The 15,994-nt window shown below is 47.4% G+C and overlaps 1 protein-coding gene across 1 annotated transcript in view; it reads left to right on the top strand.

Moving 5' to 3' along the window:
- The window catches only part of LOC311196185 (contactin-4), a gene marked incomplete at both ends in the record, with an annotated part of 151,234 nt that extends 135,605 nt beyond the window's left edge, over positions 1-15,629 (top strand). Inside the window, 11 exons of the mRNA XM_084269693.1 lie at positions 2,911-3,086; positions 4,712-4,832; positions 6,328-6,486; positions 7,235-7,384; positions 8,340-8,410; positions 10,114-10,348; positions 10,878-10,993; positions 11,450-11,636; positions 12,273-12,385; positions 13,649-13,817; positions 15,529-15,629. Coding sequence (XP_084125819.1) covers positions 2,911-3,086; positions 4,712-4,832; positions 6,328-6,486; positions 7,235-7,384; positions 8,340-8,410; positions 10,114-10,348; positions 10,878-10,993; positions 11,450-11,636; positions 12,273-12,385; positions 13,649-13,817; positions 15,529-15,629 — 1,598 coding nt within the window. The remainder of the gene's footprint in view (positions 1-2,910; positions 3,087-4,711; positions 4,833-6,327; positions 6,487-7,234; positions 7,385-8,339; positions 8,411-10,113; positions 10,349-10,877; positions 10,994-11,449; positions 11,637-12,272; positions 12,386-13,648; positions 13,818-15,528) is intronic.
- Positions 15,630-15,994: the final 365 nt, after the last annotated feature.

The following is a 15,994-nucleotide window of genomic DNA, read 5'->3' as shown; positions in this document are numbered from 1 at the left end:
CAGGTTTGGAAAGCACAGATCTAATAGTTTGGACTCCTGCTCAGCTGCGTTGCACCAAGATGTGCCTGTGCTCGGCTGCCCTCGGTTGGCTCTGGAATAACATCTTCCATTGCAAGGGAGATTGTTGTTGTTTCTCAGCTTTCAAAGTCCTGGAGAAGAGATGGGTAGGCATTCTCCTTGGGGTGGTTTGTAAGGTGCATTGCTGGGGCTCATGCTCCTGCTGAGCATGGCTTGGGTCAGAGCGTGCCCCATGCATCACTCGTGACCACACTGGGTCAGCCCTTCCCTGTACCCACTATGTTCAGCTGTAGGACAGAGATGCTTCTCGGAGTGATTGGGTTGAGACCTGGAGGCCTGGTTTTCAGAGGCACCAGGCATGTGGAATTTATGCCATGTCCCCTGGAGCTGCTTGGGAGAGCAGGTCATTAGCAAACACCCATGTTTTGTTCCTTCTAAACCGTATGCATTAGGATCATAGAACTGCTGTGGTCAGAAGGGACCTTTCAGATCACCAAGTCCAACAGTCACCCTAACCTGCCAACACCACCACTAAACCACATCCCCAATTACCTCATCTACCCGTCTTTTAAATCCCTCCAGGAGCAGCGATTCCACCACCTCCCTGGGCAGCCCGTTCCAGGAGGAATCAGATTTATGGTGTGGACTTCTCACCTCTTCCAAAAAGTGCCGTGGAGTGGAGGGTTAGCTACAACAAAACCTCAGTGCTGAGGCTTGCTAAGGACCGCAGCTTACACAGATCATTGTGGGACTCGTGGAGGAGAGCTCAGGGCTTTGTGGGAAGCACCCATTTCATCTCAGAGTCAAGTCCTTCATAAATATTTCATACAGGCTTTGAGTGGGGCAGAGGATGAACTTCTGATCCTGAAAGGAATTTCACCTAGTGAATCTGTGCTGAGCGTTTCTGTAGCATCCAGAGCTTGGGATGCTCCAGGCTGGCTTGAGTTTTATTAGCAGCAGTCCCAAGTTGAGTGTAAGATCCTGGGACATCGGTTATACAAAAGCAGTGTCATAGGGCTAGGCAATAATTAAACATAACTTCAGTGATGTGAACTTACACTGCTTAAGCTGAGAAGTTTCAAATGCTTTACTTGTGTTAATTAGTTAAACCTCCTAACACCTACTGTGGTTCTGCTAAGAGTTACTTTGTTTTGTTAGAAGTGAGACCAAAATACACCTAAATTAATTTTGTTCAAGATAATACTCCCAAGCCCCAAGGACTGGATCAGAAGCCTATATATACAGTCAGCGATGAAACCTTTTTCACCCCAGTAAGTCCGGTAAGGTCTTCGAAACCCAGGAGCAGCTCCACGTGCCCTGAACTTCAGTGAGGAGTGCTGCCCAGGGCGCATCTTTGTTGCTATATCCTTATTATTTTGGCAGAGAATTAAGCAGCCAGCCAACAGTCTCTGGAAGAAGTAGTTAAGATTTTGGGTTCATGTACCAGAGAATGAATAATGCTGGTAGTATTTTAGCATGACAGCGCTGCAGAATAGACTTTTGGAATAAGCAAAAATATCTATCTGTATATGAATTTCAGACTTTCAGTCTCATTGTTAAGCAATATTTTTTCTCCTTTTCATTTCCTCTGAGGCCCTGTAGAAAAAAATTACTGTGTTTTTGTCAACAGAAATGAAAGACAAATGTTAACTTTAGAGGCAGAGGGAATTCACGGGCGCAGATGAGGAGCTGAAGTCTGCATAATGTGTCATGGCTCATCTTTCTGTGCCACCCTTTTCCTCATAGTGCACGAGGAAAGTGAAAAATAGACAATTAAACCAGTGGTAAAGGATTCATGTGAACTCCAGCTGAGAATAAGGGATGAGCTGGTGCTGCTGCTGCCTGTGTGTAACAGGCAGAATGTGCTATACCACGGGTACCTGGAGGTTTGGGAGCTTCCCTTTGGAAATGTCCTGTTTGGGACCATGCCTTTTCTCACCTTTCTTCTGCTTCATGGTCCCAAAACACTTCTCAGTTCTTATTCAGCAGGTCAGGGACATCTCATGTAAGACCACAAAGGTCCTAAAAGGTAAGTCGGTCTGACCTACAACCTGACCCAGATCAGCTGCACATCAAGGCAGGGGAGTTCCTACACCCAGAGCTATTTCTAACCCCAAAACTTCTCTGTCTGAAATTACTACAGGACTTACTGGTGCAGTTCTGGTGTCCACGGTGCAAGAGGTTTGGTTGGTATCGCTCATCGCGTCTATTTACTCTTTTGTGTGACCCTTAAAACACAAAGGAAACTACCTGGATTAAAATGTAAAACCATCCATCAGACAGAAAACTGGGCCAATATTCTAAACAAGCTCCAGGTTTTCAGTGAACATAATGTAAGACAATAACATTTGTCTAATCTTTCCAGGTCCAAGCAGCTATCTCTCATGCTTCTAATACACCCTTCTTCGTTCCAGTCTTGCAGATTTTACATTGAGAGTGTTTTCTTAGGGCAGCACTTAATTTAGGAAAAGCAAGCTAGTTCTTTTGATAACCATGGCAAGCAATGTATGACTTTGAAACAAATCTTTAAGGATGATGGCAATAAAACAGTCTCTGCTCTCCAAGCTGTTTCAAAAATCTTAGCCAAGCCTCTCAGATCTGCTGTGCTCTTTTCCAGCCTTTTCTCATCAGGACAGTGGCTGGAAGAAGGTTCTGGAGGATTTCCTAGTAGTGTTTCACTCCAACAAAGAAAGATATCAGAGGATAAAATCAAAGATGTCCCAGTTCTTTTGCATTAAGGATCTTCCCAAGCAATCACTGCAAGTTTTCTATCAGCCATGCTGCAGTTGTAGATCTTTCCCAACTCCTCATCTCTGTCCGTGTCTCAGGAGGACAGGATTAATGTGGATTTTTTTTCCTCCCCTCCCCTTTTATTTTCTTCCTTTTATGTAGATCCAACCCGAGTTATGGTGTCACCTTTCAGCATGGATGTCACCGTTGGAGAAAGCATTGTCTTGCCTTGTCAGGTTTCTCACGATCACTCGCTAGATATCGTCTTTACCTGGTCGTTTAATGGGCACCTGATAGACTTTGAAAAAGATGGGGATCACTTTGAAAGAGTTGGAGGGGTAAGTATTAAATCTAAAGCAATCTCCTCACAGAACCGTAGGTAGGTAGCATAGAAAAGAGCCTCTAGTAGAAGGAATGGACCAAGTAGTAGGAGCTGTTATCTTTGTTCTCATAGGCTGAGAAGATGAACGTTGTTGATACACCACCTCCTAGTAGTTGATTGTTATGATTTCTTAATGACATGGCTTAAATCTTCTCACATGAACAATGTGGGATGTAGGTCAGAAGACCTATAATACAGTTTTTCATTGCAGAAAAACCTCCCTTCCCATTCAAGAAGTCCATAGTAAAAGAAACATAAAATACGATAAATTTAGAGCTTTGTCTTTATACAGAGATAAGCACAGGAAATTAGAGGATAGCCTCAAAGTTGGTCAGGCAGTGTTTGCTGCCATGATTATCTCTGTGTCCTTGTGACCACATGCTTAGAGTAAGCATTTGCCTCTGCACAAAATAACTTGCACAGTCTTACAAACATGGGAGGGGACATTTCTTTATGGTGTTATCTGCACACGTTACCCAGCACTGGCACATTGGTATCTTTGGGCTGTCTGTTTATATATTATATATAAAATTATCAGTAAAAGTATCTATAATTATAATTCTAGATAAATATAATAAATATACTATAGAATATATTAATATATAAGAATTATATGGCAGTAATACTATATATTATATCATATTATATATATAATGCCTATAATTATAGATAATATTTATAATTTTATATTGATATATCAGGATTATATATATTAAAATCTATATAGTTGTATATTATCTACGTTATATATAGGTAATTTTATATATATATTATATGTGCACCCTGGGCATCAAACTCGAAGTCCATCTTTTAATTATATATATATATATAAAATTTTAAAAGTGCAGGGTGCACATCAGTGGTGAGGCTGAAAGGACAAACTCTGTTCATATTCTTCAGTGGGAAAGCCCCAATCCCAAGGTTACCCTGAGGTTTCTAACGTATCCAGTGCTTTGTGTTGGGAGAAAAATTTAGAGAGTTTCCAGCTTCCTATACATACAGAAACATAATTAGTTCTATTCAGCAGTTAATCAGACATGCACTTGGCGTTTGGAAAACAAATTACTGCTGTTAGGTGATGCAAGATTTCCTTGGAGAGTGCTGTTCTCATGATCTTTAGCACAAAAACGCCGGGCAATCAGAATGCTGGCAGGAACACAGAGCCGTGAAACCACTGCAGATGTCTCATCATTTGGGCTGGTGTTCACTTAGGAAATAGATGTAGACACAACTTGGGCATCTGAATACCAGAGAGGCTGTAAATCGGGCTATCTAGAGAGATAAAGGGGGAATCAGAGCAAACCTGGCCTACATAAGCTTTGTCACATCGTTTTAATGGGGAAGCTGCTTAACGGACCCAAACGGGGCTCCCCTGCCCCTTGTAGGAGCCATAATTTTCGAAACGCTCCCGCTTTTATCTTCAAGGCAGACTCACATCATTTTAATAGGCCACGGCTTGCATTACTAATGTTTTCATCAGCCAGTGTAAAGTAAATCCATTAGTCACAGTGTCCTTCATGTGATAATGATGTTTAGCGCTCATTAAAAAGTAATTGTAACCACTTTTCCCTACTTTATCAGCAGGATTCAGCTGGCGATTTGATGATCAGAAGCATCCAGCTGAAGCATGCTGGGAAGTACGTCTGCATGGTGCAAACAAGTGTGGACAAGCTCTCCGCTGCTGCAGACCTGATTGTAAGAGGTATTTGAATTTTGTTACTGTTGTTGTTGTACAATTTCCTTTTCTTTTTTATTTTTCCTATCCCTGGTCAGGCAGTTCCTGGGCTCGGGGACAGTCATTGGGTTCCCAGCATCTTGTAATTAATTGAAGAAATAAGCTCTAAGTACACATGAGCATTCACAATATGATTTCAAACAGCACATATAAAGACTCTTTCATATGTATGTACTCACATGACACGTGGCACAGATAGACACACTAGTAGATGTTCCTGTCCCAAACACAGAACTTGCGCCAACTGAGCTCATTGGTGTGATGAACTGTGCAGCAGAACCCACATCCAGCTTCTATCGTTCCATTCCCAGCATAAACATGGTTTAGTAACTTCACTGGTGTTCCAGATCTGCTTGTTACCATGCAGAGATGATCTGTGAGTATGACTGTAAGAGAGATGCAATTAGTTAACCCAAGTCTGGACCCTTAAAATCAATCTGATGTTTATTTTCCTGCTCCTTAGCTTTTTTGGGGTTTGTTTTGCACAAACATTTCAAGGCAACGTGCAGATGGGGCTCCCTGGGTAGGTGCATTCCTTAGAGCTGGCTCAGTAACAGGAGCATTGAATTCTCACAAGAAAATGACCCTTGGTGATGGTAAAAACACTGATTTTGTGGCTTCCTTAAAACATGAGTGGGGACTGGCCAGTGGTCCCACGGCTGCAGGGAGAGTTCTGCTGTACCATCTCACCGGCTGCATAAGAACTGGGAGGGGTATCCCTGGGCTGTGAGGCTGGAGGGGGGTGAACAGCCGGTGTGCACACAGAGCTTTCAGAATAATCTCCCTGAGACCACGTTCTGTGGCTAATTCCCCCCAGCAAGGCAGTTCAAAGGTTTAATTTCTGAGAAATCAAATCTGCCTAGACCTGCTGAAACTTTGGTTTTAAAGCCAGGATATTGGAAAGCTGGGGTTATTTTAGATATTCAGACATGTCCAGCTCTCTGAATACCATACAAGAATAATTTTAGTCCACAGAGTGAACTGCTTGAGATGCTGCTTCGTGGGGAGAGACTTCATCTCAGGCACTGCTGCTGACAGTAACAGCTGTACGATGGCAGGGAGAGGTCCTCTCTCTGACCATCGTGTCCTTCGGTGCTCTGCTGCTTCAGAGGAACCTCTGTTCCTCACCAGCCTCTGGGCACATCCAAGCTGCAGCTTAAATTGTTCCTCGGATACAACAGGGCAGTCCTAAAGCAGCTGCTGGGGGTTGGCAGGTGGTCCTGAGGGCTGCTCTGTCAGGTGGCTCAGCGGTCCTGCTCACCCGGGGTGCCTGAGTGAAGCTGGGGCTCTCCATGTTTGGGGCACCTCCCAGTCTCATCTGGGCACTGAGAGCTGGGCTGCGATTAACTCCTCTGTAGAGACTCTATGACCTCTGTCCTGGGCGAGGGAAGAGGACCGGAATGCTCCTTCCTTGAGTGACCACAAAGCCTCAAGCAGCCCTCGCCTGTGTCTCTTCCCATAGGTCCCCCAGGTCCCCCAGAAGCTGTGACAATAGATGAAATCACCGACACCACCGCTCAGCTGTCCTGGAGGCCAGGAGCCGACAACCACAGCCCTATTACAATGTATGTGGTGCAGGCAAGGACCCCCTTCTCAGTGGGATGGCAAGCAGTGAGCACAGGTAGGTCCATCACTGGTCTCCGAGAGCTCCACCAATGGAGCATCCATCGGGACCATGCACAGCCCAAGGGGAGCAGCTCTGCTCCCTGAAGGAAAAGTAATTCCACCACCTGCAGAGCGCTGGTCTTATTAACGAGCTTCAAGCCTGGCAACCCCAAGGTTTAGGGTCCAGCAGTGCTATTACTCATCCATTTTTCTCATGAATGTTTAAGGGAAAACAGAACGAATTCCTATCTTTTGTTGCCACGCTGGAGATATACAACAGTAATTGTGGTCTGTAAAGGCATCCCTCAGGGACAGACCGTGTCATCCAGCCTGTCCTTAAGGAGAGTTATTTTACTGATAGAGGGAAAAATCCCATGATGGAATTGCTCATTCCATCAGAGGTTAATTTTGTTCTGGTGACCATTAGAGAGAGAGAGAGAGAGAACAGTGTGTTTTAAAAAGAGAAAAATAAAAGCCCTTTAAACCTTTTGTCTGGATGCTTTGTTTTCAAAAAGTGGCGATTTAGGAGGAGCTGTTTAATAGCAGAAAAGGCTGAGCTAAAAGCACAGTGTTTAATGGTGCCTCTTCTGCTTTCCCATGGCTAACAAAATGTTCCAAAAACGGGGAAAGCTTTTATCAGTCCATATTCACTCTGTATTCACATTAACCGTTCACTCTGTATTCACATTAACCCTTCACTTTTAAGGGTACCAAGTACCTGGGACCCTTTCTCATTGCACTCCTGACCCGTGGCTGTCTCCTAGTTCCAGAGATCATCGATGGCAGGACCTTCACAGCAACAGTGGTGGGTCTGAACCCTTGGGTGGAGTATGAATTTCGAATAGTGGCTGCCAACCTGATTGGGATTGGAGAACCCAGCCGACCTTCGGAGAAGAGGAGGACTGAAGAAGCTCGTAAGTAGTGGTGGGCAGCTGGGTTAAATCTTGTGGAATGAATAAAGAAATGCTCCCTGACGCTCAAGGGATGAATTGCAGTGGAGGAAGCTGAGGAGCACTTTCTGCGCCTGTTGCTCTCCTCCCTTGTGGCACATTGTTTGTGGAGCTCCTGATGGGTTCCTCTGCTCACTCTGGGAGTACAGGAGGACTTAATGCTCTGCAGCAAGCAATTATTTCCCCCCCAAAAAATGGTATTTGGGCAGGGTTTTTTGGAAAATACTGCCCAGTATCTGTTGTTGAGAGATGATGGGATTCACTGCCAAAAAGTCAGCTGTCCCTGGATGCTGGGGGCTTTCCTGCTTCTTGGAGTAACTTGGACCTCACCTTGGGGGGCCATCAGTGTTGGAGCAACCACCCTGGGCTGCCCTTTGAGTTTGATCATTTCATGAGCTTTCTGAAGGGCTGGTCATTCTGCAGAGCGCAGCAGTGACCTTCCACAGGGATTTCAGCACACACTGCCAGCCTGCAGAGCTCTAAAGCTCCTTGATGCTGTCCCCATCTTTTGATCTGGCAGCAAGGTATCATGGCAAGAAGCGGGCTCAGCGTGGTGGCTACAGGGATGTGTGCCTCAGCTACGGGAGGCTGCCAGGCCCAGACTCCCCTGTTCTGTTTTACCCTGTACTGGAACAGAATATGAAACAGGAAAATAAATACAAGCCCTTTTTTATGAAAGATAAATGTTTAAACTAAGCAATTAGTAACTGAATACACACGTTAATTGACATACTTTTAATATAGTCTTATTGACAGACTTTTAATGTGCTATTTGCCATGGCAAATTAGCCATTTCCTCCTCGTGTTTCTGGCAGGCAGCAGGGGAAGGCCCGCGGAGCCCTCTTGCTGTGCAGGTCGATGTTCATTTCACTGGGCTTTTCTGAGTCACCAAGCTCATCTCCTGTGTCTTTCTTTGCAGTTCCTGAAGTGACCCCCGCTAACGTCAGCGGCGGTGGAGGGAGCAAGTCTGAGCTGGTCATTACTTGGGAGGTAAGCGGAGCCTGAACAGGGAGGAAAATTAATAATCCTCATCTAGATGAACCCTTTCACCCTGGGCACCAGTGAAGCTTCTGTCAGTGTCAGACAGCGTGTGGTAAAAGGCCCAGATTGTGTGATGAAAATAGCCCAGCTATTGAAATTACCCTGAGCCCCTTCCCCATCCCTGAGCAGGGGCTGCCGCAAACAGGCTGCACGTCACCACAAGCTTGGCTTCTCATATGGCAAAACATGGGTGGGGCAGAAGCAGAGTTTGTAAGACCCAACGTGGCACATCCCGACCTGGCTGAGAGCTCTTGGGTCAATTCCCAAGCTCCATCCTTCCCCGTGCACCGGGAGGTGGGTGGCAGGCGGTTAAGAGTTAGCACAACACGCCGCATGCTGGCTAATGAAAGCAGCAAGAGGAGATGCAGAGATGAAGAATGTTTAATATTCCTTAAGGCAGCCGGGGTTAGAACTTTAGTCATTTGTCTGCTCATATTTTCATGTTATGATGCGATGCAGCTGGCATATTTTTCCTAATAATGAACTTCACTAGACATGCTAACACTTCCACTTAGCGCTATTTCTGACCAAGCTGGCAGAATGAATCGCCAGAGATATTTTTAAGGTTATTAAAAAACTATAAATGGGTTTGTGTCCTTCCTGCACAGCTCAGTGTGCTACATTTCCTTCTCCGTTGGACTAATTAGCTACGCCGTGTCTCCTAAAGATCCGGCAATATGTTTCAAAAACACACATGGCAAGAACATCAGCCGTGACTTTGAGCCATAATTTGCACCAAATATAGTTTGTATTTTGATAGGACGGTTGGTTTATTCTTTTGAATGTCCAGAGGCCTTTTATTGGTGGCCTGGGGTCTCTTTTGAGCCTTACCGTGCAGAGTAAGTGTGACACGAGCACCAGCCCCTCTGTGTGCTTAAGCCCCTGGGCATCAGTTGGGAGAGTGGCCCAGACTTACAGGTTATTCATTACAGTGAAGCTTTGGGGTTTGATGCAGACTAGGGCAGGCAAGCCTGAGGGTAGGAAGTGGCACTGTGTCCAGACATGAGCTGGAAGGGATGGGTTGCTTCTTCTAGCTGTGACCTAGCACTTACCAGTCCTTCTGTGTCCCAGTCGTGACAAGTCACTCCCTGCTGCTGCAGTCTCCAATGGGTCACGTCATATGGGATGTGGGTAGTCAGCTGAGCCGGTCCAGTAGGGTAACAAGGGACTACCAGTCCCCGCAGTGAGGGACCACCAGCCCCGTGCTGTCTGGGACATTGCCAGGGTATGTTCTGCAGGGCTTCCCCAAGACATGAGAGCAGCTGCACAGGTATTGGGAAAGCAGGAGCCGTGTCCTTGGTTCACCCCAACCAACCTCAGCCTCTTCATCACCAAGTGCCTCCAATTACTGAGGCTCCATCCAGGCAGTGAAGGGAGGTGGGTGCCCATGGAGAGAGGCTAAGGTTTGGGCAAAGTGTCTTCTGGGGATGCTGCTTTCCTCCCAACTGTGGGTTGCTGGCAGAGCAGTAAGGCTCTTGCACAGACAGGCTGGGGTAAACTCAGGTTAGACTGGAGAGTAGAGCATCTACAATCTCTGCTGCGGCCAGTAGCTTTAGAAGGACCGAGAGCTGAACTAGCCAGCTTGCAGATGGAGAAAAAAACCACTTGCTGTTGCTGAAAGTGCCGTTTCTCCCATGGTCTGCTGCCCACAGACAGTGCCCGAGGAGCTGCAGAACGGCGGTGGCTTCGGCTACGTGGTGGCCTTCCGCCCCTTCGGCACCGTCAGCTGGATGCAGACAGTCGTGGCCTCCCCGGACGCCGCCAGATACGTCTTCCGCAACGAGACCTTGCCGCCCTTCTCCCCCTACGAAGTTAAAGTGGGGGTGTACAACAACAAGGGGGAAGGGTCGTTCAGCCCCGTGACAGTCGTCTACTCGGCAGAGGAAGGTAGAGCCAGGAGCCCACCCCACCGCCTCTCCCTCCTCCCTGCCGCTGGACACGGGGAGGTTGGCCGGGTCTGAAAGGGTTTAGTATCCACCTTGACATATCCTTTGATACCTAATCCTTGCTCTGATTTATAATAAATGGCGAGCCGTGATTAATTCTTTTGATAGTCATTAAAATAACATTAATCGTAATGAAATCTTTTGATATTAATGGAAAAGTAATATGTAATCTGGAAAGAATTCCGCTGAGATTTACAATGAATTAATGTCCACTGATTAGAAAATGTTCCCTCTTGTCCTAATTAGAGTACATGGTATCCTGGGCTGAGTTTAGTAATGACATCTTATTATTCTGTAGGCAGAGGAGCAGTGCTGTCTGGCACAGGCTGACAGGCCATCATTTTGGAAAGGGGGAGTTGGTTTTGGTGGCATGCCTCTTGTCCCACGAAGGAAATTGATCCCTTGAAGTTAGGGACTAACTGAATGTCAAAGTGAAAACTCTTCATTCTTTTTTTAACTCCTTAACCCAGAGCCGACGAGAGCCCCAACCACTGTTCTGGCCAGAAGTCTTTCTGCCTCAGATGTTGAAGTTTCTTGGGCCCCGCCTCGGGAGAACCAGCACAAAGGAAGAATACAGGGGTATGAGGTATGGAAACACAACACCACGTCCTTTCTGGACTAAGCATTGAGGAGTCACAGAGATACATCGCAGCCAGCCAATGCCATGCTGCTCCTCCCTGCCATGGGGCGGGTGGGTTCCCATGGCCAGTCTCTTTCCTTTTACATGGTGATTTCTCTCACACAGTGAACAATCACATCTCTTTCTGTGCATGATCTGGCTGAAAATGGAGAGTGGAGCTTGCTGGGGGCATCCTTGGTGGGGGGATGTGCTTCCATGGCCAGGCAGCAGCCAAGGGCCTGGGCAGGAAGCGCAGCAGCCAGGCTGGTTCCTACTTAGAAGCGATTATGCCAGGGACCTGTCCCTGACAGATCTGCCCAGGGTCTGTCTCTATGGCACTTGCATTTTGGGCAGAAGCACCAAAGAAACAATCGTGTTCCACCAGCTCGTGGGGAACACGTGTTGTACCTGCTCTGCCCTCAGGTCCGGTGCTGGAGACACGACGAAAAGGAGGAGAACGCCAAGAGGATCCGCACGGTCGGCAACCAAACGTCAACAAAAGTCAGCAACCTGAGGGGCAACGCGCTGTATCACTTGGCTGTCAGGGCGTACAACACGGCTGGGACCGGCCCCTCCAGCGCCACCGTCAACGTCACAACCAAAAAGCCACGTGAGTGCTCGTGGGGATGGGGGGTTGCCTGGGAGGGTTCTGTCCGCGCCCCCCTTTCATGTTTTGAAGCTTTCTCAGGTCTGAGGGAGCTGTCAGACTTCTCTTGGCCAGGGTTTTGTGTGACTTCCCAGCCTGGGGGTGGGTGCCCCCTCTCTTATTTTTTCTCCTTTTTTTCCTCACTCCATTTTTTCCCCTCCCTTTTTTCCCTCCTTTTTTTTTCTCCCTTTTTTTTCTTCCTTTTTTTTTTTCCCTCCTCTTAATTTTTCCTCTCCTGGTTTTTTTTTTCTCCTTCTCTTTTGTAAGGCCCTTCCCTCTGTGTAGTGAGCTGTGCATGCAAAGCTGAAATCACAGCACCGCAGGAGAATTAAATATTTATCTCATCGTTCAAGAGGGCTTTTTTCTTCTGGTCTCAGACATGTTGAGCAACTGACGGAATCCTTTTTGCATTTAGACCTCTGTGTTGTGTCACAGCCCCGGTGACCGGGAGGGCACGGATCACGAAACAGCTCATTAGCTTCCCAGGGTGATAGTGGGCATGCTTGGCTGTGGTGGTGGGAGCCCCATAGGTGCTGGGAGGGATCCCACTGGGCAACAGTTCTCCTTAGAAACACTGTGCTGGGTATATTTTGATTACAGCACCGAGTCAGCCCCCTGGGAACATCATGTGGAACTCCTCCAACTCCAAGATCATACTGAACTGGGACCAAGTGAAAGCGCTGGATAATGAGTCTGAAGTGAGAGGCTACAAAGTGAGTATCTTGCTAGTGGTGGCAGCTGGGCAGCACTGCCCTGCACCTCCTCCCCACCTGCAGCAAGCCCTCACCAAGCCCCAGCCATCCTGGAGCCTGGTACTGGGCTCTAGGGAATGTTGCCACAAGTTGTGGGTTAAAACAGGAGCAGAGGCCATGCTGAGTACCTTCTCCAGTGGTGCTCACCCCTGTGAGCATCCATGCGGGTCTCAGCCCACAGAACATCACTCACCCCTTGCCCCTGAAGCTCCCACGTGCGGGACAGCTCTCCCTCTTTGGGGGAAGCCTTCCACACTGCAGTTTGTGCCGTAATTGCAGATAAATAGTTCCTATTTTCTTCAGAAAGCAAAGCCAAAAGGAAAAGAAAGAGAATCCTCATTAGGTTTAATAGGGTACAGTTTAACTAGAGAGAAATCTTGGGAAGGATTCAGCTCTGTCGCTTTACACAGGGGTTCAATTTGGCCCCAAGAAGATGTGGATGTGCAGTTGCCAGCCGTGTCCTTGCAGGGTGGGTTGTGCAGGCATTTTTGGGGTGCTGAAGAACCCAGACATGCTTTGTGTCTTGGTGCACTGTATTGGATTATCAAAAATAAGTAATTCCTCATGGTTTTTAGTCTTAAACCTGCAACAAACCTCAGCAGTTTGACCCGAGTTTCCCTACACATTTTGCAAGTTGGCAAGCCAGATGAAGGAGGGGGAGAGACTCATCACCCTAGAAAAGCAAACTAAAAAGTCCATTTAACTTACTGTTAGGATAGCCCAGAGAGGTTGATTTCTGTCTGGAATCATAGCAAAGCATTGCCCATTTGTCTTCTTTTTTTCCCTGGAAATCTTATATTGTGTGTCACAATTGATGATCTAAATTAGCAGAATTCCCAGATCTTAAAAGGTCATTCAGGAAAGCCATTTATGCTGGGAAGCCATTGGTGGCACTGCATGAAATAACCCAACACCCATTCCTGGAGGAGCACGGTAAGAAGTTCCTGGCCTCTATAAACAAACCTCGGGGTTCACTTTAGCTTGATGAAGCTACAGATTTCACCGAGGGGCTCCACCAGGTCCATGATGCTGCACATGGGCATCACCCTGCTGCCAGTGTCACCTCCGTGCCCACTGTGCAGGCGGGGGGCTGCACCGAAACCCCAGCAAACGCTGCTGTGTGGCCGCACCGGAGGCAGGAGCGGCGCAGCGGGGGATCCAGAGGCCCTTGGGGGACAGCGGCCATCCCTGCCACCTCTGCCTCCCTTCCTCTCCCCGCCGCAGGTTCTGTACCGGTGGAACAGGCAGAGCAGCACGTCGGTCATAGAAACGAATAAAACCTCGGTGGAGCTCTCGCTGCCCTTCGACGAGGACTACATCATCGAGATAAAGCCCTTCAGCGACGGGGGCGACGGCAGCAGCAGTGAACAGATCCGAATTCCAAAGATATCAAGTAAGGATGGGAGGAAATGGGGGGGCGGGGGGTGTCATGGGGAGCTGGTGTCCCCAGCCCTGCTCATCCTCACCCACCGGCGGGACAGACCTGCTTCCCCCCAGCCAGCCTCTGGGTCCGCAGGCAGGGATGGGGCAGAGATTGTGAGCGGGGATGCGCTGTAGGTCTGGCCATTGCCCAGGCAGGGACCTGAAACCTGGCCTTAGGTGGGACCAGAGGTCATTTCTGATTTCACCCTCAGTGACAACTAAGCCCCAAGAAATGCCATCATGAGTAGTTACATTGGCATTTAAGGTTTCTAGGCACTTTCCCCTCTCTTACTTCCATGCTCATCTATATCTCTATATGTTGAATGTATTGTTTCACTGCAATTCTCCATAACAAAATACAAAATGGGGTGTTCAGAGGCTTTTAAATTTATAAGGCCACTGTATAGCCATATTCCATTGTGTGCTGGATGCATAAATATTTATTTAGGGAAATGAGGTTGTGTAGAAGAACAAACAGAAAGGGAGAGTATTTTATTACACAACACTGCTTCTGCAAGATCTCCCTGTCCCATCTTCCATTAATAATGCCACAGTTTATAAGCTGCATTAAATCAGGAGCCTCTGCAATGCAGGAATATGGCATTAAAATTACAGCAATGTAAAAAACCCGGGGTGAGAGCAGAATTATCTCCACCATGGTTGTACACTGTGGCTGTATAAACTGTACGGAGGAATTTAATCAGCAGACCCAGGAGAGCGAAGGGGAGCGGGAACACATGCCAGCTCCTATTTGGCTCAACACGGTGGGCCACAGAGCAGGTACACAGCTCCTCCAGGACCTGGATCCTGCCAGGCTCATGCTGTGAGTAACTCTTTCAATATAGTGCAAATGTAGGAGAAAGAAATCAGTAAACAGGATCACCAGGTTGGAAAAGACCTTTAAGATCATTGAGTCCAACCGTTCCCACCCTATGCTAAACCATCTCCCTAAGTACCTGACCTGCCTTTTAGTTAAACACAGCCAGGGGCGGGGACTCAGCCCCCTCCCTGGGCAGCCTGTTCACATCCCCACAACTCTTCAAGGGACGAACTTTTCCCTCACATCCGCTCTGACCCTGCCCTGGAGCAGCTTGAGCCCATTGCCCCTTTCTCTTGTCCCCTTGCTGAAGAGACCATCGCCCACCTCTCTGCACCCTCCTGTAAGTGGTGATAAGGTCTCCCCTCAGCCTCCTCTTCTCCAGGCTGAACATCCCCAGCTCCCTCAGTCACTCCTCATAGGATTTGCCCTCCAGCCTGGTTGCCCTTCTCTGGACATGCTCCAGGACCTCAATGTCCTTCTTGAGGTGAGCGACCCAGAACTGGACACAGCACTTGAGGTTCAGCGTCACCAGGACAGGGGCACAATCACCTCCTGGGCTTACTGGCCACACTATTGCTGATACAAAACAGGCTACAAAGCGATGTAATTGTGAAAGCAGCCTCAGCACAGCAGGGGTGGGAGTTTAACTTAAACTAGAAACCCAGTGAGGGAGTTGAAACAGGAGGTTACTGAAGTAGGAGGTACCGTGCCAGGGGTTGACCCTCCCGGGAGCCACTGCACCTCCTGCTGCCACCATGCTTCATTGAGGGGGGACAGAATTCCAGTCTGGGGGACAGGTTGGGTTAATGAAGGCTGCTTCCATTGCCCTCACCTCATCCTCTCCCATCTCTCCTTTGCTCAGATGCGTACGCAAGAGGATCTGGCTCGTCGACCTCCAACGCCTGTACACTGTCAGCCATCAGCACAATAATGATATCGCTCACAGCACGGTCCAGTTTATGACAAAAATTACATACAGGACTTCTTGTTTATAATATAAGCAACATTTAGCTAGTTGTTTTGAAGACACCCAGTACTAAGTAATATTGTGGTTTGAGTACATCTTACTACTGGAAAAATGTTTATGCTTCTTTAGGAATGGCATTATACAGTACTTCCTCAAAGCAAATATAGCTTTGTCTGAAGTTTCCTTGGAAACTCTGCAATGCACTGAAAACATCTGTAATATGATGTTACCAAAGCAGTTTACATATGTCCTTATATGCATATTTTTTATTATATATTTAGTGTTTTATAGAATTTTTTAAAGTTAACATATGATGTAGATATTAATTTTTTTCCTCTGCTCTAAAACGCTACTGGATGAC

This window comes from Gallinula chloropus (genome assembly GCF_964237585.1).
Source record: "Gallinula chloropus genome assembly, chromosome: 12".
Classification (NCBI taxonomy): domain Eukaryota; kingdom Metazoa; phylum Chordata; class Aves; order Gruiformes; family Rallidae; genus Gallinula; species Gallinula chloropus.
This window is presented reverse-complemented; position numbering and strand designations above follow the sequence as displayed.